The following is a 23,635-nucleotide window of genomic DNA, read 5'->3' as shown; positions in this document are numbered from 1 at the left end:
CTTCCCAGCTCTTAGCTTCATTCCTCCCCCTCCTGTCTTCTCCTATCAATTTGGATCTTCCCCCTCCCTCTTTCAAATCTCTTACTACTTCTTCTTTCAGTTAGTCCTAATGAAGGGTCTCGGCCCGAAACATCGACTGTACCTCTTCCTATAGCTGCTGCCTGGCCTGCTGTGTTCTACCAGCATTTTGTGTATATTGCTTGAATCTCCAGCATCTGCAGATTTTCTCGTGTTTGCGAAGGAAATTTCTTGATGACTTTCATGATCAGCAGCCCAAAATTCATTAAGATACACCCAAAAGTATTCAGGAAGCAAAATCTTTGTCGTCCAATGTAATCTACTGCTCTCATTTTCATTAGTTATTTCCCAGTTGAAATAATGAAATTAAGTTGTGAAACATCCCTCTCTCCACAAGCCCTGACCCATAACAAGATTTGGCATTGTTCAGCTTTTATTCTGTGCTTCCATACACTACTGCTCTGTATAAAATATCAGTGTTGATCTGGAAGGGTATTGATGCATTCTAAGCTGTCCGTAAGTACCTAAATGAACCATCATTTCTGTAAGTTTATGCTGTTTGCTCTACGCAGACAATCTGTCATTTCTTTTGTCTGGAAAAGACAAGTTAATGTTGAAGCAGTCTCCACCCAGGCTGATGGGGTGAATTAGTGAAAAATGGAAAACTCTTGAGTTGTGTGTCAAAAAGCATTACTTCATTTTTAAATTATTTCTTTTAATATTTTAAATCGAACACCAGACCATTTAAAGTAAATTACGTAAGTCAATAATAAAATCAGGCCAAATACCTTTAACCAGTGCTGATGCGTATTGAAACAATGTATTGGGTTTTGAATGTAAAAAGCATACTATTTGTGGAATATAATAGTAAAGTCAAAGTTAAGTTTATTATCATCTGCACAAGTACATGGTGCAAAACTCACTTGCAGCAGCAAGTATCAGATCTGTATGTGAGAAGTGTACAAAACAGTAGCAAGTGTTGTTGTGTCTTGTATTAACCCCAATGCATCATTCTTATCCTTTTTCAGTTGCAAAGAATATAGAAATATGAACTCATTTTTTGCTCTAATAATGGGATTGGGTAATGTAGCCGTTAGCCGCCTCACACAGACCTGGGAGGTAGGTTATTTTTACTGAATGTTTTCCTGCTCAGATCATGCCGATAACTTTATATATAAAAAGTAAGGAAATTAAGCTCAAATATTAGTGTTATTTTATATATTTCTGCTTTAAGATAATTGGCAGAAGGAAGTGTGAATATTTGAAGCAGTGATGCATTGTGGAATTTAATGGTGAATGGATGGTGGAAGCAGCATCAATTTAGTTTCACAAAGACCCCTTGTGTATGTTTATAGGAAGCATGTAGGCAGTGGAATGTGAGCAGGTACTGGGGTTAATTGGATTCCCCTTTCAAAGAACCAGTATGGCCATAATAGGCCCAATGGCCTCTTCTCCTGCTGCATTTCTCCAAGTCTCCTATCCAAAGAATTATATTATGTACTTTGCTGCGTGGCATGTGCATGTTTAGTAAACAAATGATTGCCTTGTATTTAACATAACAAATGTACCATATCAGCATAATCTATAGGAGCAGAATTAGGCCACTCATAAAGTTTGCTCTGCCATTCTATCGCAGCTGATTCATTATCCCTCTCAATCCCATTCTTCTGCCTTCTCCCTGTAGCCTTTGACACCCTGACTAATCAAGAATCTTATCAACCCCTGCTTTAAATATACCCATTGACTTGACCTACACAACCATCCATGGCAATGAATTCCACAGATTCACTATTCTCTGGCTAAAGAAATTTCTCCTCATCTCTGTTCTAAAGGGACATCCTTCTATACCAAGAGTTTGCCCTCTGGTCCTAGACTTCTTCCATTATTGGAAACGTCATCTCCACATCCACTCTGTCTCAGCCTTTCAATATTCGATAGATTTCGATGAGAAAACCTCTCCTCATTTTTCTGAACTCCAGTGAGTACAGGCCCAGAGCCATCAAATACTCCTCATACATTAACTCTGTCATTCCTAGGATTATTCTCATGAATCCTCTGCAATGCCAGCACATCCTTTTTTAGATAAAGGCCCCAAAACTGCTCCAAGCCTGGTCTGACCAGTGCCGTCTAAAGCCTCAGCATTACAGCCTTTGTTATCAGACAAATGAGTTGTTCCCTGGTAGAGTAAAATGAACTCTTGACCTCACAATAAACCTCATTAGGGACTAATCACCTGAAAGCCTACCAGCACTGCACTTTCACTCTAACTGTTACACTCTGTTTTTCTGCACTCTGTTGTTTGTACTGCTGTCATTGGCAGTCATTTTGCTTTATTACTATCACCTGTACCGTGATACAGAGAAAAGCTTGTCTCGTGTACTGTTTGTACAGATCAACTCGTTACACAGTGCAATGAGTTGGAACAAGATAAAACAATAACAATGCAGAATGAAGTGTAAAAGCTACTGAAAGAGCAGAGTGCAGGTAAACGATAAAGTGCTGGGTCATAGCGAGGTAGAATGCGAGGCAAGAGGTCCATCAGGAGTCTGATAACAGTGGAATTGACGCTGCCCATGACCCTGGTGGTATGTGCTTTCAGGCTTTTGTATCTTCTGTCAGGTGGGAGAGGGGATAGATTGCTCTATGATTATGCTGGCTGCTTTATTGAGGCAGCAAGAGGTATAGATAGAGCCATAGAGGGAAGTTCGGATCCTGTGATGTGCTCGTCTGTGGTCAGCCATATTAAATTGTTGTCCATCCAGACAGGATGCATGGATTGATTTGTATAAATAGTATGATGAGTTTGAGTACAGAGAGGAAATTAAGAACCTGGTGGCATGGTGCGAAGACAATAACCTATCCCTCAATGTCAGCAAGATGAAGGAATTGGTTGTTGACTTAAGAAGGAGTAGCGGACCGCACGACACAATTTACATCGATGGTGCGCAAGTGGAACAGGTCAAAAGCTTTAAGTTCTTCAGGGTCAATATCACAAATGACCTGATTTGGTCCAACCAAGCAGAGTCCACTGCCAAGAAGGCCCACCAACGCCTTTACTTCCTGAGAAAACTAGAGAAATTTGGCCTGTCCCCTAAAACCCTCACTAATTTTTATATATGCACCGTAGAAAGCATTCTTCTAGGGTGCATCATAACCTGGTAGGGAAGTTGTCCTGTCCAAGACTGAAAGAAGCTGCAGAAGATTGTGAACACGGCGCAGCACATCACACAAACCAATCTTCCGTCCTTGGACTCACTTTACACCGCATACTGTCGGAGCAGTGCTGCCAGGATAATCAAGGACACGACCCACCCAGCCAACACACTTTTCATCCGTCTTCCATCCGGGAGAAGGCTCAGGAACTTGAAGACTCGTACGGCCAGATTTGGGAACAGCTTCTTTCCAACTGTGATAAGACTGCTGAACGGATCCTGACCTGGATCTGTGCCATAACCTCCAAATATCCGGACCTGCCTCTCGGTTTTTTTGCACTACCTTACTTTCCATTTTTCTATTTTCTATTTATGATTTATAATTTAAATTTTTAATATTTACAAATTTTTACTATTTTTAATATTTAATACTTGTAATCCAGGGAACAGAAAGCACAGAATCAAATATCGTTGTGATGATTGTACATTCTAGTACCAATTGTTTGGTGACAATAAAGTATATCCAAGTGTCTCACTGTACCTCAGTACATGTGAGAATAATAAAACCAATTTAGTTCCAATTCGTAATTGAATGGCACCATTCTGTTCAAACTTCATTCAACATACAGTATCGAGTTTTGGAAAGGAATGTGAAATCATTCAGGATATCTGGATTCTGAGAAGGGAAAGTCAGAAAATGTGAATAAGATACATCAATTGATATTATTTTGGTGTTTATGTGATGCAACGACGAAATGACTGAATTAAGCTTTTTGACACATTTTACAAAATGTCCAAGACTGCCTGTAACTTCTGGTGTTTTATTATTTCTTAAATGATTCCAGTTTTACTATCTTCACTACTCTCTCAGGAAATATTTTATATTTCTTGTTTAACTTTCTCTTCTGGTTTTACCTGAGTCATTCCTTTGATTGTGTCGAGAGGGATTTCCCAGAACATTGACGTAGGAATAGTGGACTACCCTGGACGTACCTCAGGGAAAGTGGAGTGAGAATGCTACAACCAATTAAGGATAACAGGAGATTAAGAATAGCATTAATCAGTAAAACTAAGAAATAAGAACACCTTAAATCTGCAAGCAGGAATCTTGTCTGATTGGCATGGTAATTTGAAGTGTTAATTACCTACTCAATGACAGACAAGCAATTTACAGTGGAGAGTGATTGACAGCTCAGCAGGCCAAATCCTAATCTCCATCTCTCCCCTTTCCTTTTGAAATCTGAGAACTCATTGTGGAGTCTATCATTCCCTGAATATTTAACCCAACAGCAACTCATGTTCATGTTTTGTAATTTCTTGAAGCTCATAATACAACTGCCAGTTCACAATTATCTTTAGTTGACAACTACTTGGCACAGTGTTCACTTTCTTTGCAGTAAACTGGCTGAAAGTTTGAAAAACTCAGCAATCAATTAAGTTTAATTCCTGTTAGATGGAAGCTGATGACATTATCTACTTGTTTGATTTTAAGGATCGTATTTTTCAATATTGTTATTCATGCTGGAACCATGGCAGATTTATGGGTGATACAATAAAACTGAGGCACTCCACATTTATTATCAACAGATTTAATCGAGTGCCATCCTTCTTGGTGCATTGATACAATAGAGTAGGAGTTAAATATTCCTAATAAAAGTTATGCATACTGTCTGTTGAAATTGTCCACCTGTTATATATAATAGGCCTGTTCTTTGTAGCTTAAAAGCATTGCACCATCGTTTATTCTGTAAATTACTTAAATCTTAGGTTATGAGAGTGCACATGATATTTCAGAATCAGAATCAGGTTTATTATCACCGGCATGTGACGTGAAATCTGTTAATTTAGCAGCAGCAGTTCAATGCAATACATAATCTAGCAGAGACAGAGAAAAAAATAGTAATAATAAATAAAATAAAACATAATAAATAAACAAGTAAATTACACATATTGAAGAGATTATTTAAAATGGGCAAAAAAAGAAATACTGTATATTAAAAAAGTGAGGTAGTGTCCAATATCCATTTAGGAATCAGATGGCAGACGGGAAGAAGCCATTTCTGAATCGCTGAGTGTGTGCCTTCAGGCTTCTGTACCTCCTACCTGATGGTAACAGTGAGAAAAGGGCATGCCCTGGGTGCTGGAGGTCTTTAATAATGGACGCTACCTTTCTGAGACACCACTCCCTAAAGATGTCCTGGGTACTTTGTAGGCTAGTACCCAAGATGGAGCTGACTAGGTTTCCAACCTTCTGCAGCTTCTTTCGGTCCTGTGCAGTAGCTCTCCATACCAGAGAGTGATGCAGTCTGTCAAACTGCTCTCCACAGTACAACTATTCGAAGTTTTTGAGTGTACTTGTTGACATGTCAAATCGATTCAAACTCCTAATAAAGTATAGCCGCTGTCTTTCCTTCTTTATGACTACATCAATGTGTTGGGACCAGGTTAGATCCTCAGAGATCTTGACCCCCAGGAACTTGAAACTGCTCACTCTCTCCACTTCTTGTTACAATGATAGTCCTTTTCATGATGTAGATTTGGATTTTGTATAGTTTAAAGCAAAGTTGTTCACCTCCTGCAGTGATCTTCTGATGCTGAACTTGTGAAAAATATCTAACAGAGGAAGTGAGTTACAAAGAAAGGTTTAGAGAGACAGTGTGATTTTGGATATGAATTGAATTGATTTTATTTCAATCTTACATCCATTGTACAACATGAGGGAGCAAAAATCTTTGCATTATGACTCTGTTGCAATGTACAGACGTGTGAATTGATAAGTCTAGGCGTGTAGTAAAAAGTTGTCCCATAGCATGTTGGTCCTGGCTTTATGCTGCGGTATCGTTTGCCTGACGGAAGCAGCTGAAACAGTTTATGGTTGGGGTCTCTGGTGTTCCCGATGACCTTCCAGGCCTTCTTTCTGCACCTGCGGCTGCAGATGTCCTCAGTGGAGGGAAGTTCGCATCCACAGATGCACTGGGCTGTCTGTACCACTCTCAGCAGTGCCCAGCGATCAAAGTCGGTGCAGTTCTCGTACCAGGCAGTGATACAGCCAGTCAGGATGCTCTCAATGGTTCCCCTGTAGAAGGTCTTGAGGATTCGGGGGCTCATGCCGAACATCTTCAGTCACCTGAGGTGGGAGAGATGCTGTTGTGCTTTCTTTGCCATGTAGCCAATGTGTACAGTCCAGGTGAGATTTTTTGGTAATGTGTATACTGAGGAACTTGAAACTGCTCACCCCCTCAACTGCATTCCTATTAATTGTGATCGGGGCGAGCCTGTCTCCATTCCTGAGAATTTCAGAGCTCAGGAGCTTTATAGCTGAAGACATAGTCACAGAAGGTGTAGTAATTAAATTTGGGAATGATAATGAGGACAAAAATCTTGTAGTCATGACATTGCTATGACATAGAAGGTTTACTATTATCAAAGGATAGTGTGTTGGGGGTGGGTCTTGGGAATCTGTACAGACTGGCAAAATAAGAACATATTTCATTTATAATAAGAAATAATACCATAGCCATTACTACAGGCCATAATGCATCTCAGAAACTGTGACAGATCCACCTTATAGATTTGATCAGGTTCGATTGACTGTGATGAATATTTATATATATTGATTTTAATGCTGAATTTAAAAATGTATTCCATCTTTACAGAAACTTCCAAGTAAATTCAAGAAAATCTATGCGGAATTTGAAAACTTGATGGTGTGTATGCAGTTTTTAAAAGTTCAGTGGATTCTGATTAATTGGGACATATAGCAACCAATACATTTTGGCCCAATTAAGTAGCTGCCCCAATTAGCCAAAGTTTCATGAAAAGGGATAAAAAAAGACAAACTAAGTAACAAGTTATATATTTAAATGAAATACAGAACAAATTAGAACATTACCAATACCACTACAGTACTATAAAGCTGTGTACTAATTCCTAATATTTATCGATGGAGGAATTCATTCAGTGTGTGCTGCTGCATTCTTTTGCAGTAAATGCAAAATGATCAACACAGACACCTAGTACAGATAATGGATTGCTTCATACTATGTTGCTGACAATCGCATCCTCCAAATTTTCATTCTCATTGTAACATTTCAGAAGATTGTTGATACCTTCAAATTTTTCATAGTGCTTAACTAGTTGAAGTAGTGAAATTGTTTCATTTTCACTCCCATCTCTTTCTCGCATCTTCAAGCTTGAAACTGCAGTGGACAAGATGGTTCTTAATCCCATTACTGGTTATTTCTTGCCAATTATCAGTGACAAAAATCGCTGCTTTTTGAAGACAAACACTTGCAACTGATGGTACTTAAAAATGGTTCGCTCTAAGCATGTTGTACTATCTAATGATCACACAAGTGCATGTGACTAATGCAAGTTAGAAACTGTTCAACAACAGTCTCCTTTCCCAATTAAGCAGCACACCCTTAACAAAGGGAATCCCAGCTATTTTCTCAATTAGTTTTTTGTTCTTTCAGAGTTGTCCAAAATAAGCAGCTGCCCCAATTAACTGATGACCCAATTAGCCAGAATGCACTGTATTGTCAAAAAAAGTTAATCATTATTACTTTTGGATTTTGTTGTGATCCATGATAATTGTCCAGATTGCAATGGGTTGTAGATTTTCAGATAAATACTTGAGCTACCAATGTAATGTATCCATCTCTGATGACTTCAGAGCTGAATTACTTACATCAGTAGGTATTGTCATAAATTTTTTGACTCATTACTTTTCAGGTATTAACACATGTTCCAAAATAGTCTGTTTTTGTCAGTTTTGTTTGTCTTGCTTTTCTTCAGATTTTTAATATTAATAATAGAAATTTAAACCACACTATAAAAAAATGCCAATTTTATTTTCATTATTTCATGTGTCTGTAATACCTGTTTCACACCCTTGAGATATCCTCAAAATGCTGAAGGAGCTCAGCAGGTCAGGCAGCATCTATGGAGGGGAATAATAAGTCGACATTTTGGGCTAAGACCCTTCATCAGGACTGGGAGGGAAGGGGAAAGAAGCCAGAATCAGAAAGTGGAAGGAAGAGAAGGAGTACAAACTAGAAGTTGATGGGTGAAATCAGGTGAGGGGAAGATAGATGGGTGGGGGAGGGGGGATGAAGTGAGAAGCTTGGGAGTGATAGGTGGAAAAGGTAAAAGACTGAAGAAGGAGTCTGATTGGAGAGGACAGTGTACCATGGGAGGAAGAGAAGGAGGAAGGGCCAGAGGGAAGTGATAAGCAGTTGAGAAAAAGGGGGAGGGGTAAGAGGGGAGACAGAATGGAAATGGAAAAGGAGAGAAGGGTGAGGGAGGAGAAATTATCAGAAGTTGAAGAAGTTGATGTTCATGCCATCAAGTTGGAGGCTATCCAGATGGAATATGAGTTGTTCCTCCTCCGACTTGAGAGAGGCCTCATCATGATAGTAGAGGAGGAGTTCAGTAGGGAGGGGCAAATGGACAAGGGAATCATGGAAATGATCCATACAGAAAGCGGACATTGAGATAAGGTAAAGGTGTGTTTCGTGGTAGCATCCCATTGAAGATGGCGACGTTGTGGAGAAGGATGTGTTGGATGCAGAGACTCTGTTACGGTGGCGGGAAGATGTGGTGAGGGTGGATGTCTGGGAAGTGGAGGAGATGCAGGTGAGGGCAGCATCAATGCCAGGGGAAGTGAGAACACTGTTCTTTGAAGAAAATGGGCTCTCAGAATTTCAAGATAGGAAAGCCTCATCCTGAGAACAGATTTGGCAGAAACGAAGGAAGTGAGAAAAGGGAATGGCATTTTTTCAAGTAACAGGTGGGAAGAGGTATAATTAAGATAGCTGTAAGAGTGTCAGTAGGTTTATATAATGTATCAGTAGACAGTTTGTCTCCTGCGATGGAGACCGAGAGATCGAGAGAGAGGAGAAATTTAACAGCTTTGGAAATTGGAGGCAAGGTTGATGAAGTTGACAAGCTCAGCATGGGTGCATGGAGCAGCATCAATGCAGTCATCAGTGTGGTGCAGAAAGAGTTGGGGAGTGTTACCAGTGAAGGTTTTAAATGTGGACTACTCCACGTAGACGAAGAAAAGGCAGGCAGAGCTGGGGCCCATGTGGGGAGCCAAAAGAGAAATTATTGAGAGTGAGGACCAGTTCCGCCAGACAGAGGAGGGTGCTGGTGGAGGTAGCTGAAGAGGAAAAGAATTGGGTTATGTCAGAGAGAAGTAAATTCTCAGTGTTGCCTAAACTAGTGACCAATTACTAGTAGTGGATTAAGAGCTAAATGTTAGCAAGTACCACAAGTATTCAGAGTCAGAATCAGGTTTAATATCATTGACATATGTCGTGAAATTTGTTAACTTTATGACAGCAGTGCAATGCAATACATGATAATATAGGAAAAAATTGTTCCTTTTTGAAGATTTGTTTAACCTGAGACTTATTATTTGCAAAAATCTTTATCTACAGCAATTTCCTAATACCTATATTCAATTATATTTCATTTAGCAAAATCCTGCTTAGCACTTTGAAGTGAATTAATTACTGAATAATTAAGTATTAAATAATTCTGTGTAGGATCCTTCCAGGAACCATCGGGCATACAGACTTACGGTAGCTAAACTGGAGCCACCAATCATTCCCTTTATGCCTTTACTTATAAAAGGTATTTCAATCATTCTTCTTCTCTTGCATATTACAAGTGTCATTTTTTAAAGCTGGAACTACAGTTTATGTTAATTGCTTTAATAACTTTACGCAAAACAGTTAAATAGCAGCGAGCAATATTTATAATACGTAGCTTAAACTGGTTAAGTTATGTTGCCTAATTAAATTAATCAGTTCAGAAATGTGTGAAGAATGTAATGTCAGCTTGAAGTGTTTGCAGTTGGAAGAAATTGTGTGTTGATTACCTTTTTATTAACAGACATGACATTTACCCACGAAGGCAATGAAACATTAAGTGGCGACCTTGTCAATTTTGAAAAAATGGTAAGCTTCAGAAAGTTTATTTTGGAAATAAAACAGAGTCATTCTGCTTTGATGAGTTATTGATGTTTTCTCACTCTGAACCATTCGAACTTTGTCCCACTCTTCATGTTTTCTTTATCAGAAGTCTCGCACAATTATGAGGAGACTTCAGTGGGCTGACACATTGGATGACACAGTTGTTGGGAAGGGGGGGGATCGGGGCAGCATGGTAGTGTAGTGGTTAGCACAATGCTTTACAATACCATCGCCAGGGTTCAGTTCCTGCTACTGCCTGTAAGGAGTTTGTACCTTCTCCCCGTGACCCGTGGGTTTCCTCTGGGGTCTCGGGTTTCCTCCCACAGTCCAGAGACTGTAAGTTAATTGGTCGTTATATATTGTACTGTGATTAGGCTAGGATTAAATCAGGGGATTGCTGGGGACTATGGCTTGAAAGGCCTATTCCCACTGCAGCTGACTAAATAAATAAATAAATAAATAAATGTCAAGCAGGGAGTGGTCTTGGAGAGGCCAAAGGTGGGTGGTGACACACAGCCTCTTCCTGAGAGAGAGTGAGAAAGAGAAAGTGGCAAGGAGTGGAGATGGTGAAAGTGCGGAGGAAGAGAGGCACAGTGGAGAGGGAATGTTTGGAAGGACTGAGCAGGTGAGTGAATGGGGAAGGGTACTAACAAAGAGGGTGTTAGAGGACGAGGGGAACTAATTGAGGGAAATGGAGACTAAAGAGGGGAGGAGTAAAAGGAGAATGACTGAGGGAAAAAGTGTGTGTAGATCCAGGCAAAAATGTTTGAACTCCATTCTTCTTGATCTCCTTGATGCTGGATGAAGAACCCATTCTGTCAGGACCATGTGGGAATGGGTATACAATGGCCACCTGACTTTAGAATAAGCCCTTAGAAACGGGGTGGAAGCAACTCATCTTCACTCCTAATGAATACAGCTTTCCATGTAATCCTTGTTTTTCTAATGTTCATCTATTTAGAGGCAAATACTGATAATCTGTTCTCCATTCATTAAATGGAAAGCATTGGAATAGTTCTGTTTATGCCAGTAATTTCCATCCTGTGCTCCCTACTTTTCTTTCTCCCTTTGCCTTCTATAGTTGCATCCCTCATGACTTTGAATACCTCTGTCAAGCTGCCTTGCAATCTTTTTTTCTGTTAGACAACAACCTCAGTTATTCCATTCTGCCAACTTAACCCAAATCCTGCATCCTCTGAAACCAGTTTAGTAAATCTCTTCTGCACCCTCATAAAATATGGCTCTTGAAATCATGAGGGACCTAAGAAGATGAAACCTGACAGTGTTGCAAAAAAATTGACCCATAACCAACTACAATATAGAACGAGTCACTGGTGTGCTGAAGGTATGCTTTGGCTTCATGTGCTGCACTCCAGCAAGCAATGTCCAGTCGGAGGAGTTGGACCCACGGAACAGTGGAGGCACAGAACCAGGCAATACGGAGAATCAAGAACATAGATATCATGATGCAACAGGAACCAGGTGCATTGCTGGCAAAGATGCTCCTCACTATTGCAAATTTCAATCAGTCTAGATTTCAGTTTTCTCCAATATGCTTCCTCCAACAAAAAGCAGCGTTGCAAACAGCATTTAACATCCCCTCAGAGCCCACTACCAATTCCTGTCTTATCGTTCCACATATCTGAAAGATAGAACTGGGGAGAATCTACTTTTTTCATAGATGAAGATTATAAAATAACTTTATGTTTTGGTATTTTGTATTTTCTTGCGGCAACAACAAAAGTTATTGGTTCATCAATGGATTGTAGATGTCCATGGCAGGACCAGCCTTACTTGCACTTAAGTAGGGTGGTAGTGAACCAATGCCTTGAATCACTGCAGTCCACACTGAGGAAACCTCCATAGTTCGTTTGGCATTGGGAATATCCTGGAATTCTCTACCCTGTGTATTGCAACAGCAATACGTTCCCAGTTCAGAATATTTTGACCCAGCAGGAATTCACCACTAGTGGCAATCCCATGCATTCATTGCTCTTGACCTTTAAGTTGCTAGTGATCATAAGCTTGAGGCATTGTGCCAAAGAAATACTTGTGAGCTCAGTGTTGCATCTTGTAGTCGGGATAAGGAAAGAGTGAATATACAAGGTAGTGAATATCATGTTCTGAATAGTGTCTAGCTTAAGTTTTGATGGAGCTGCATTCACACAAGTAGAGGATACTGCCTAACACACATCTGACGTGTATTTGCAGATACTTGAAAGTTCTAGAGAGGGAGAAAAGTCTTGTGTGCCACATAGCAACCAGCTTCCTCATCCTTGCTGCATGATAGACCAAGGCAGAATTGATAGAGGAGAGTCAGTGGATATTGTTTACTTGGTTTTTCAGAAGGCCTTTGACTTGGTGCTGCACATGAGGCTGCTAAACACAATAAAAATCCATGGCATTATAGGAAAGAGACTAGCATAGGCAGAAGATTGGCTGACTGGTAGAAGGCCAAGCATGGGAATAATGGGGGCTATTTCTGGTTGGCTGCAAGTGACTAGTGGTGCTCCGAGGGGTCGATGTTGAGTTGACTACTTTTCATGGTATATATAATCATCCGGATGACGGAATTGATGATTTTGTGGCTGTATTTGTAGATGATACAATGATAGGTGAAGGGCAGGCAGTGTTGAGGAAATAGGGAGCCTGCAGAAGGACTTGGACGGGTTAGGAGAGTGGGCAATGCAGTGGCATATGGAACACAGCATAGGGAAGGAATAAAGATGTAGTCTATTTTCTAAATTGGGGGTGAATTCGGTAATTGGAGGTACAAAGGGACTTGGGAGTGCTAATGCGGGATTCTATAAGACCATAAGAGCAGAATTAGGCTATTTGGCCTATTGAGTCTGCTCTACTATTCCATCATGGCTGATTTATTATCCCTCTCAACCCCATTATTTTGCCTTCTCTCTGTAACCATCGGTGACCTTCCTAATCAAGAACTATCAATCTCCACTTTAAATATACACAGTGATAAGGCCTCAACAGCCATCTGTGGCAGTGAATTGCACAGATTCACCTAGGCTCCACCACCATAGGGAACATCCTTTCTATCTAGGCTTCTCAATATTCAATAGGTTTCAATGAGATCCCCCCTTATTCTTATAAACTCCAGCTAGTAGAAGCCCAGGGCCATCAAACACTCCTCACACATTAATCCTTTCATTCCTGGGATCATTCTTGTGATCCTCCTCTGAATCCTCTCCAATGCCAACGCATCCTTTCTAACATAAGAGGCCCAAAACTGCTCACAGTACTCCATGTGCAGTCTGACCAATACCCTATAAAGCCGAAGTATTACAATGTTTGGAATATAGTCTGCAGCTTGGGGGCCCCATAGGTTCCATGAGCATGTGCAACAGATAAAAAGTTACTATGTTATAATAAGAAATACTTAAAAATAAATAAATGGTTCCAAAATAGACCTAAGTAGAGAAGTAGTGTTCAAGGGTTCATGGGCCATTCAGAAATCTGGTGGCAGAGGGGAAGAAACTGTTCCTAAAGCATTGAGTGTGCATCTTCAGTCTTCTGTACCTCCTCCTTGATTACAGTAATGAGAAGAGGGCGTGTCCTGGATGGTGAGGATCAATTACTCCATCTGCACCTTGTTGTCTGCTCAGCCTTGTCACAAGCTGACAGTATCTCTAGTGGAAGACTCAAAGGGCATTAGGGAGAAGTGAAAGTGCTTTGGGGAAAGCCCCCAGTTGCATATCGTTTCACACCATCATCTCTTTGCTACCATCAAAACACACAAGTATTTCCTGTGGCTGGTATAGTCCATCATCACAAATCAATGCGACAATAATCAGCCATGGTTGTATGTATTTCATTCAAGGTGGTGGTCATACCATTTGTCTTGACGTTCTGTAATTCTGATACTTTCTGTCCTAATGGTTCTATGTTTTTGTTCATTTGCATCATTCCCTCCCTCCCTCTCTGAGATGCCCACATCCTGCGTGAATTAGTTTCTCCAAAGTAAGAGACTTCCTCAAAGAAGCTTCTGCCCCTAACTGTGTGAATATTTTTAATGCTGACTATGATCATATGATTGAATGTTGCAGGCAATGTTGAATTCCATCCAAGTAGTATGAAGTCCTCATCTCTGATGGTTATGCAATTTGACCTTCTGGTCATCTCCAGAGCCACTGCCATGTTAGATCTGAATGGCATTTAGTTGGCTCTTTGCCTCTTTCTTGTATTTCATTCTCCAAATGAGTAAAAGGATTCCTGCAAAAGCAATATTTTAGTAGTTTAATTGACATTAACATTTTTTTTTTGTTTCAGCATATGATTGGCAATACAGTAAGGTCAGCCCGACACTGTCGAAGTCAGCCTTTCAGTAAGTCCTCAATGTGTGATTACGAAACAAATGTCAAGTGTATTGTGCATTTAGATTTTCATTCTAACTTGAACATTTCAGAGAATTCCCTGAGAAATCTGGAAGTATAGAGTCAGAATCATGTTAACAAAATGTATAAAAAGATGCTGAAAGATTGTGTATTCAAACTAATGATGAGCAATCAATTTAATCTACCGATGTATCAATGAATCCTAAAAGTATGTTGTAAGATGTGACTATCTGACAATCTGGGAGATAGACTGTTGTTAAATACTGGAAACTCTAAAATGGTCAGGCTAAAATGAAGAGCGAAACAGAGTTGGTATCTCAATTTGAAAATTTTCATCTTAACTCTGGTTGATTTCTACACTAACCTTGAAATTGCCTTTACAATGCACTCTCTCATAAAAAAAGTTGGTAGTTGTCCGTCGTGTCCGACGATGACATAAGACCTGTCCGGGAGAGTTTTTATAATGGAAAAACCATTGCAATGGGGCAGTTCCATTCTCTTGACCTCACAAGTCCGGGTCCAGCGGTATGAACAAGTATCACAAACTAGGGTCTTCGCTGGTTGATGCCTTGTCGTGCCCTTCGCTCTCCATGGAGCGTGGCAGAACACCTTCCCGATTGCTGGATGTCACTATTGACCTCATCCACCCAGTCTGCTGAAGCTGACTTCGCATGCTGAGACAGGCATGTCCTTATCTCACCAGGGTATGAGGGTATAATAAAAATTAGTATCGCGTTAATTATATGTGCTATCTCATTCGTGCCATTGATTTCTCACTTAATCAAGCATTCAAATGCTTATCAACTTCTTTAGGTTATTTATATGGTGACATAACAAATATGACTTAAACCTAGATGAGATTACTGCATTTCTCTGATTTTCTATGTACTGTCAAAGACACTTTGGACCTGCTTTGAATTACTAAAATTTAATAATCCTGTTAAAAGTTTCAGCTTCTTGTTTAAATATATTTTAATATAATTTAACATGTATTCTTTTATTGTGTACTGGGTAGACTAGAGAAATGGCATCTTGCACCATTAATATTCATGGCACAATTTACTTTTCCCCTGTCATTATTGTAATTAATTAAAAGAGCAAACACAGCAAATCCTATTCAACTGCAGGTAAATCAAAGAGTGGCAACTTTCTCTTTCCTTCACCCTCTCCGGATGTCGGAGTTTCTCCCAATGTTTTAAATCATTTCCCATCCTTGGTTCCTTGTGACTGTTATTCAGTCACCTTCCTGAACTTCCACAATCCCTGAGGTGAAGATCTTCTTACAGCATCGTTTGGTAAGAAGTTTTAACATTTTGAACAGGAAAGTGGTGCATATACTTCAGAAGTTGTAGTGTTAATTCTTGTCTTTCTGAATAGTAGAGGTAGTAGGTTTCTCAGCATGTTTCTGCAGTGCATTTTATAACCTACAGGTGCCACGCTGTATTGAGGGAGGAGAGATTGACTGTTTAAAATTATGGGATGAGAGAGTTTGAGGGCAGAGCAATCAAGCAAACTGATTTAATCTGGGTGGAGCTTCTTGATTGTTAATGGAAAAAGCATTCTCACAGACAAGTGGGGAGTGTTCTATTGCACTGAGCTGTGCCTTGCAGTTGGTGGAAAAGCTTTTGCATTGCTGAGCATGTCACCAAATGCAACATAACTAATTGCTGCCCTGCTGTTGCTGCCCAAGTTTTTATGTTTTTGGTGACCCATGATAGTGGTAGGTGACTTCACGATGGCATTGCTATTGACTGTCGGGTGGTAGATTTCTTTTAGTTGGAAATAGTCATGGTCTGGCATTTGTGTGCCTGAATGTTACTAGCCAGCCTCTGATTGCTATGTGCATTTTTATTTGGGCACATCCCCACTTCTAATGTTTTAATGGAGGAGAAGATGTAGCAGCAGCACCTTCCCTTGTGTTCTAAGTATCTCAGGTTAGAAGGGAGTTTTTTCTCCAATCCGTAATTGACTTTAGTTTTAATCAGACTCTTCAATGCAACATTTAATCAAATAGAGAAATCCAGATTTCTTTCCCTTAAAAACACATTACTGACCTAGAGTGATAATCCTGTATTCTGAGAGTGAGAGTGAAATTTATTTCTAGATTTTAATGGATTTCTGTATGATCAAGGGCATCTAGATTCCGAGCTGTCTTTGATGGACGGCACAGCAGTGCAGCAATTAGCAAAGCTTCCTCTAAGTCTCAAAGATCCAGATTCTATCCTGACCTTAAGTGTTGTCTGTCTGTACCATGTAAGTTACCCCTGGGTGCCTGGTACTCTGGTTTCCTCTCACACAGCTCAGATATCCTGTTTGTGAGGTTAGTTGGCTGTTCCTTTAATGTACATGGTTGGTGGCGGTGGGGGGTGCCATTGATAGGGATGCAAAACGAAATATCGGTTTGGTCCCATTGGGTGTTCATTAGTTGGCATGAACAGAGTGGGCCGAATGGCCTGTTTTGGTGCTGTATAACGTGCTCTATAACTTGCTCTCTCTTTTGGTGCTCTAACTTCTAAACTGCTATACCTGCTGAACTAGCAAAACTCTTCCTGCCCTGTGAAATATGTTAATTTTGTGCTTAGGAATGATTTTCATTTTGGGTGCACCTCAGAGAGATGACGAGTAGACCTGACTGCCTGCCCAATTGCACTAAGAGAAAGAGCAAATAGTGCAGCAGCTTCCCAACCCTGAAAATGTAGGCAGACAACTTCTCTCCTTCCTCCTGAAATGTGTGTCTTATCTTCATCCTAAGATTGGCTGCACTTGCAAAGGTAATTAGCTGATGTGGCTAGTGCATTTTCTGCCTTGAGGAACCTCATTATATCAGCCGCTGGGCTCTTTAAGCTCTCTACCAGTCTCAGTTTTTCATATTATCTGAGCACTGCCATTCATCCAGTAACTGAGATGTCTGTTCAGCCCAAGCCTCACATTTGTCTTCCCCATTCGGTGTGGGCTTGACCCCAGAGAACTCTCCCAGCCTACAATAACTTTGACTCTCCGCAGATATACTTGTGCATTTATCAGCCAGTGCTCAAGCCATAGCCAAAACGAGCTCAGAATCTCTGAAGGACTCATTAGACCTTCCCCTCACTTCACAGAAATGAGAGCAGCTTGTCTTTAAAGTCTCCACCCTCAGCTATGGGAAACTCAACTTTCAATTTGGCACCCTCGCCTACACTCCTCTCTTCTCTAAAAATATGGACAGCCCATGGCCCCACCTTTCCAGGTGTCCCAATCATAAACAGGCAGATCTATTACTAGTTTGAACTAAAACGGCAACCTTGCCCGCAGTTTGGTCAAACTGCCGTTCCATAATTGTAACTTTCCCTGATACTGGAACGAAACTTAAAACTCTTATCAGCAATTCATCTGGGCTATGGATATTCACCTTGCTCAGAACACAAGCCTTAATTGAAAGTAATCTCTTTGACTCGTACCAATGCTTAAAACTTGTGGCATCCATAATCACGTATCTTAATCACTATCCCGGAAACTATTTTAATACATATATTTTAAAGCACTCAAACTACTTAATCAGTTCTTAGAGTAATTACACAGTATTCAGCGAATCCAATTGCGGACAAGCCCCCATAGTGCAACCCCTTTTTACCTGTGCCCCTGGAGATGTGGCTCGGTAGCCCCTCGCTAACAGCCACCGGACTCAGCAGTGAGGAAAACACTTCCTCAAACTCTGTACATCTAGGGTCAATGACTTGGGTCCCACCAGACCAGAAGAGCCGGGATGTTTCGACCTCCCACACCCCAATCTGAGCGAATACTGTGTAAATACTGTCACTGTGCAGTAAGAAATAACAGATCATACACTGCATACAATTATAAAGAAAGTATATTTACAAATTTCAGCTTTATTGAACAGTTAGTAGGAAAAAGAAAAAAAATAAAAAGGGCCCATTGCAGTTAACCCAGTCCAAATGTGCACGCAAGTTGGAGCTCATCTTGAAGTTGTCTTTAACTCATGTGCTGGACCCACAGTCTGTGTGAAAGCACAGACCACCTTCTGAATGACAATGGAAATCCATCTCGAACAAAATAAGCTCCCCCACGGGTGTATTGGTTCTGCCTCCTTGAAGCCATTCATTTGTACAAAATATCTTGTGCAACCAGGATAACATCCTCAGCCATCTTCCCCCCCGCCTTCTCCCAGCTCCTGCCAAGAAGACCTTGACCCACACCAGTGTCCATCACAAAAACCTCTCCGTCCAGCGTTCTCTAGAAACCTCTCCCAATTCCACCATCCTGATTGGCTGACAACATAGTCCCTTATCTTTAGCTCAAACGCAAATTCTGTATGCTAAAAGCATATTTGCTCTTACAGAACTGCTAAAATGAAATACCTACAGCATAGCAGTAAAAATCTTAACCAGGGTGTTACACTATTTTCATAGTTGCTCCTCATTTGAATATTTTGTGTATGTAGTTGTTGCCAAACAAGAGCTGACAAATAACATACTGGTAGGTGGGGATGGTTTTGGTGAGGGCTGTAAGTGGCAACCTAAGCTATTTCTTGAAGGCAATATTAGGAAGCACATAGTGGGGAGTTGCTAACCAGACAGTAGCAAGTAAGAAAATACTGTAAATATAATTATTATCTTGTATTTTGATCCTATTATTTAATTATATGATCAAGATATATGCACAGTATATCTTACTGTGGGTTTCTATTTGACAGATCACTGTTAGAGCGATTTTTGGGTTGAGCACATTTACATTTAGCAAATGACTTCAGCTACCTGTCTTCACATCTGAATATGTACTGTGGATTTAATTTGGACTGCAGCTCTGAACAATGGATTCCCAAAAGCCATGAATCCCAGACCAGACAATGCTGATTAAAATTCATTTGGATGTCTGTGGTGTGGTGCAAATCAGGAGTTGTGAAGTTTGTGGGTAATTTCAGTGAAAGCAGTGTGGATGCATTGTAAATACGGAATTGTCCTTTGATGTTTAGCCCCACATTGGGCCAGCCAAATCTTTCAACCGTAAGCATCTCCAAATGATGCCTGCTGCACCTTGTTTTGTCAAATAGAGAAGCTGCTTTGTATCTACCGGTACTTTTCTCCAGTGATTTCATTCACACAACAACAGTCTCCATTTTGAAGCCTTGCTGAAAATTGAACAGCAGCTTCAGGTAGACAATACACAATCCTTTATTAAGATATTTTTAAAGCATGAGCAACTTACTAGAAATTGAAAAGTCCTGAGAGGCCAATGTTAGAATGTCCTTCAAGAGGGTGAATCCTCACAAGGCATCAGGCCCTGATGGTGTACCTGGCAGGGGACTGAAATGCTGTACTGATCAACTGGCTGGAATGTTCAAGGATATCTTAGTTCCCACCTGCTTCAAAATGGCAAGAATCATACCTGTGTCCAAGAAGAGTATGAATTTCTCCTGGTAGGACTCATATGTACCATACTGAAGTGCTTCAGGAGGTTGGTTATGGCTAAAATTAACTCCTGCCTGAGTAAGGACCTGGACCTGCTGCAGTTCGATTCCAATCACAACAGGTCTACATCAGGTGCAATCTCACTGGCTCTCTACTCTGCTTTGGAGCACCTGGACAGCAGCAAAACATATGTCAGGTTGCTGTTTATCAATTATAGTTCGCCATTCAATATGATCATCTCCTCAGCAATAATCACCAAGCTTCCAAACCTGGGCCTCTGTACCTGCCTCTACAACTGGATCCTCGAATTCCTCATTGGGAAACCACAATCAGTGCAAATTGATAATAGCATCTCCTCCTCTTTGACAGTCGATAGAGGTGCACGTCAAGGATGTGTGTTTAATCAACTGTTCTACACTTGTAACTATATGGATAGACACAGCTCAAACACCATCTGTAGATCCACCGCTGCTGTTGGCAGAGTCACAGTTAGCAATGAGGAGGCATACAGGAATGATGTAATCATGTAGTAGTGGGCATGATAGTGGCTCTACTTCACTAGAATTTTAAGGAAATTTGTTATGTCACTGGCGTCTTGCAAATTTCTACATATGTATGGTGGTTTGATCACAGCCTTGTGTAGAGGCTCCAATGCACTGAATCATAAGAGACTGCGTAAGGTTATTGACTCAACCTACTCCATCACGGGTACTACCCACCCCACCATCAAGGACGTCTTCAAGAGGTGGTGACTCAAGAAGGTGGCAACTACCATCAAGGAACCTCACCATCCAGGATGTGCCCTCTTCTCATTACTACGATTGGGAGGAAATACAGGAGCTCGAAGACACACAATCAATGATTCAGAAAGACCTTCTTCCCCTATGCCACAGATTTTTGAATTGTCCATGAATACATGAACACTACTGCACTGTTCCTTTCCTTTTTGCATGATTTATTTATTTGGTAATTTACAGTACTTTATGTCTTTTCACTGCTGCTGCAGCAAAACAATAAAATTTCATATCCTATCAAACAGTGATAATAAACCTGATTCTGATTGAAAATTACCCTGAACTGAGCAATGCGGTTCTACTATACAGGCAGTCCCCGAGTTACGAACGTCCGACTTACAAACAACTCGTACTTATGAACGCAGGAAGAAGAATGCCGTCTGCCATTTTAAGTTGGATCACGACGCCATCCGCCATTTTAAGTCGTTGCCATTAACACTGTGTTGAGTGTGTAACTTTGTATTTGGCTTAAATTGTTCTTAGCAAGATTCACCCTGACCCCCCCCCCCTCCTTTTCCAGTCAGCACCACTCCCACTTGTCCCATTTAACTTATCTCAGTGTGGGTGGACTTTAGGACCTGCCGCCCGCGGCTGCTGCTGAATCCACAGTGTTTCTGTTCCGTTGACGGAAAACGATCACGATCGAAAATAAAGTGGAAATAATAAAGCGATTGGAAAGAGGTGAAATGCCATCGGTCATTGGAAAATCGTTAAGGTACAGTCGGTCAATGATTGGAACAATTTTAAATGATAGACGATAAAGTGAGAATAATGGAGCATGTGAAAGGCCCTGCCCTGATGAAAGCTACAATTATTACTAAGCAACGCACTGATTTAATTATTGATATACATATATTTCTTCAGTGTTTTACATGCATAGAAAGGCAAAATATATACTATATACTAAGACAAATGTTTGACTAACGGACACTAAATAATACCGGATGTACCTGTTCTGACTTGCGTACAAATCCGACTTAAAGACAGACTCAGGAACGGAACTCGTTCATAACCCGGGGACTGCCTGTATTCATTTCCTTCCTTCTGGTAAGTACATACTGCATCAAGCTTCCAGAGGAAGGCAACTTATGCAAATACTGTGTACTTTTGCACATAGTGAAAGAAATAAACAGTCTGGGGTTGTTCCCTATAACGACATAGGAATGTACAGGCACAAAAGTCCATTGATATCCTACAAGCTGGTCCCAGAATTTAACATTTTGTATTCTGTAATGCTTTTCATTCTAAAGCTATGCTGTTTCTTGAACTTATTGATTCTAATTGTTCAAGTCCAAACAGACATTTATGCTAATAATTCTTCTCTCTCCATCAGATCCAGATGCATCACTTGCAAACAAGAACCATCAGGACGTGCGTGCATATGTACGACAGCTAAATGTAATAGACAATCAGAGGACATTATCACAATTATCACACAGACTGGAGCCACGCCGGTCCTAATAAGTTACCTTCCGTAATTGCACTGCCATAAAAGAAAATATTTATACTTGAGCAAATGGGCATTCTGTTGTTTATGGTATAAAGAATAATTAATATTGAAACCAGGTGTATTATAACGACCTCCTCTCCAGAGGAAAGAAGGCCATTCCGAATTGAACTCTGCTGTTTCAGTTACTGTCACTGCCTCTTCTATAACTGAAATTTATAACATTTTACCAAATGAAAATCCTTATTAACAATTGATGATTGGCAAAAGGATTAAGGTATTTTTTCCCCCAGGTTCTTATGCTGCATCAGGTTTTGTGCTAAGAAGTAACCTACAGATGTACCTAAGCACAGTGATAAGATGATCCACTAATATTTGTTGAGAGCACAAAAATTTGATATTTCTGCTGATTGTTGCTTTTAAAATGTCTTTCTAAATTGTTCATTTTGAAGTTAAACTTGGAAAATAGCACAAATTGCACATCATGAATTGATGAAGTATGCCACCATTTTAGGTAACTTTTTTGAATTTCTCTAACGTCAATTAGACTTAATTAATTCAACAACAATTTTCACTAAACCAAAGCATATTCTGTTTGCTCATAAGGCACTTCATTCAAGATGTTAGTTTGTCCTTGTAGCTCTCAACAGCATGTTGCAGGAGCCTGCTGTTCTTGTCAGTAGCACACTAATTAAGCAAAACACAGCTAAATAATTTTGAGCGCCCCACTGGCATCAGAATTTTATTCTACTTAATCTTTTGTATATTGTACTTCTTAAAACATATATGAATTTCAAATAATCAGAATTTAATTTCAGTATGTCTTCAGAGTGCACTTAACTTGCTTTCTGTAATCTCAATCAATTCTTTTTCCATCTCTTAAGGAATCATATCTCCAAGCACCTGAAAATTTTATAAATAATCATGTTGTGACAGAAGCGCACAGCTTCAGATTCCATGGGAAACCCAGAGTGTTGATTATTTTGTTTTAGCACTATTAAGCAAGTGTAAATAGTAAAAAAAATCTTGCTTAATGGTATTGTCAATGGCAGTTCTTTAAAGGATACCGTGCCAAATGTATTTTTTAATTTAATGCATGTTTAAAGGTTGGTTTGACACCCATTATATAACACAGCATATTTCCTCTATAGTTAACTTTCAATTTTGAATTATCTCTAAATGTTCTAATTGTACAGTAAATAGCTCTAATGTAAGCACGAATGAAGTAACCATTGCAATGTGTTGTTCCAAGTCAAATAAAAGCAAAGCTGATTTTTACAAAAAGTAGCAGCCATAGCTGGATTTCCTGTAAATTGGTGGGTACAAAGCAGTTGTTCAGCCATTCATCAACCCGAATTAAAATGTTCAATTCAGTAGAATTCCATTACCCAATATATAATGATGCTGATTTCTAGCCCGTAATTTCAATAGACAATAGACAATAGGTGCAGGAGTAGGCCATTCAGCCCTTCGAGCCAGCACCGCCA

At 40.1% G+C, this 23,635-nt stretch overlaps 1 protein-coding gene across 10 annotated transcripts in view; it reads left to right on the top strand.

The window, feature by feature from the left end:
* Positions 1-23,432, top strand: part of rapgef4a (Rap guanine nucleotide exchange factor 4a) — a 304,993-nt gene extending 281,561 nt beyond the window's left edge. For all 10 annotated transcript variants that reach the window (XM_072261862.1, XM_072261861.1, XM_072261860.1 and 7 more), the window contains 6 exons: positions 1,047-1,137; positions 6,827-6,877; positions 9,722-9,809; positions 10,071-10,135; positions 14,438-14,492; positions 22,035-23,432. In XM_072261862.1, coding sequence (XP_072117963.1) covers positions 1,047-1,137; positions 6,827-6,877; positions 9,722-9,809; positions 10,071-10,135; positions 14,438-14,492; positions 22,035-22,162 — 478 coding nt within the window. In that variant the 3' untranslated portion in view covers positions 22,163-23,432. The remainder of the gene's footprint in view (positions 1-1,046; positions 1,138-6,826; positions 6,878-9,721; positions 9,810-10,070; positions 10,136-14,437; positions 14,493-22,034) is intronic.
* The last annotated feature ends 203 nt before the right edge of the window (positions 23,433-23,635 follow it).

The sequence above is a fragment of the Mobula birostris genome, chromosome 6 (genome assembly GCF_030028105.1).
Source record: "Mobula birostris isolate sMobBir1 chromosome 6, sMobBir1.hap1, whole genome shotgun sequence".
NCBI lineage: Eukaryota > Metazoa > Chordata > Chondrichthyes > Myliobatiformes > Myliobatidae > Mobula > Mobula birostris.
Note: the sequence above shows the minus strand (reverse complement) of the source record. Positions and strands in the feature narration are given on the sequence as shown.